This window comes from Chinchilla lanigera, unplaced genomic scaffold, assembly GCF_000276665.1.
Source record: "Chinchilla lanigera isolate Chin_1 unplaced genomic scaffold, ChiLan1.0 scaffold00105, whole genome shotgun sequence".
NCBI classification, from domain to species: domain Eukaryota; kingdom Metazoa; phylum Chordata; class Mammalia; order Rodentia; family Chinchillidae; genus Chinchilla; species Chinchilla lanigera.
In genome coordinates, this window is record NW_004955506.1 from 1,277,760 (window position 1) to 1,278,634 (window position 875).

General features: G+C 61.8%; 1 protein-coding gene across 1 annotated transcript in view; it reads left to right on the top strand.

The window, feature by feature from the left end:
• Window positions 1-470: 470 nt before the first annotated feature.
• Window positions 471-875, top strand: part of Alyref (Aly/REF export factor) — a gene marked incomplete at its 5' end in the record, with an annotated part of 3,835 nt that continues 3,430 nt past the window's right edge. The window contains 1 exon segment of the mRNA XM_013506125.1: window positions 471-875. Coding sequence (XP_013361579.1) covers window positions 712-875 — 164 coding nt within the window.

Genomic DNA, 875 nt, shown 5'->3' on the forward strand with positions numbered 1-875 from the left:
TTTCTGAGACAAGGTCTCGCTAAATTGGCCAAACTGGCCTCGAACTTGAAATCCTCCTGCCGTGGCCTCCCGAGTAGCTGGCAGTACAAGCACAAAACACTGGTTTAGATAGTGATTTTGAAAAAATACACCTAGCAAAATGACAGTCACTAACTTGGAAAGTTACTGATGGAAACCAGACTACAGCTTGCTAGGAGCCTTCGCCTTCGCCTCAGGGAAAACACGAACCGACACCAAAATCCTCAGCTCGCTAGCCGCACGGCCAACCAGCAACCAGGGAGGAGAAGGCGTAGCGGAAGCGACCGCCCAGTTCCAGACCCCAGGCTTCACCCACCCAACCGGGGGACAGGGAGGAGCTCTTGAGCCCTGCCCACCTCCCGCCCTAGTACTGCACCGCCTAATCACGCTCTGACCCGCCCTTACGGTAAGGGCTGCACCGCCCTTACGGTAAGGGCTGCACCGCCCTTACGTCGGCTGCACCGCCCTACGCGCGGGAAGGTACAAAAACGACCGCTCGGCAGCTGGCGCTTCCAAACGCAGCGTCCACCGCGCTCCTCGCGTATCGCGCTTGCGTTCCCTCGCCCTTCGTGCACCTCAGCCAATAGGGTGTAGTTCGAGACTCTCGACGCCGGAAGACCGCGCTATCGCCGGAAGTGACGCCCCGACGTGCTGACGCGCGGGCTCGATCCGAGGCCTGATTCCGCGCCCGCCATGGCCGACAAGATGGATATGTCTTTGGACGACATCATTAAACTGAACCGGAGCCAGCGAGGAGGCCGCGGTGGGGGCCGTGGCCGCGGCAGGGCCGGCTCCCAGGGCGGCCGCGGTGGTGGGGCGCAGGCTGCCGCGCGAGTGAATCGAGGAGGCGGGCCCAT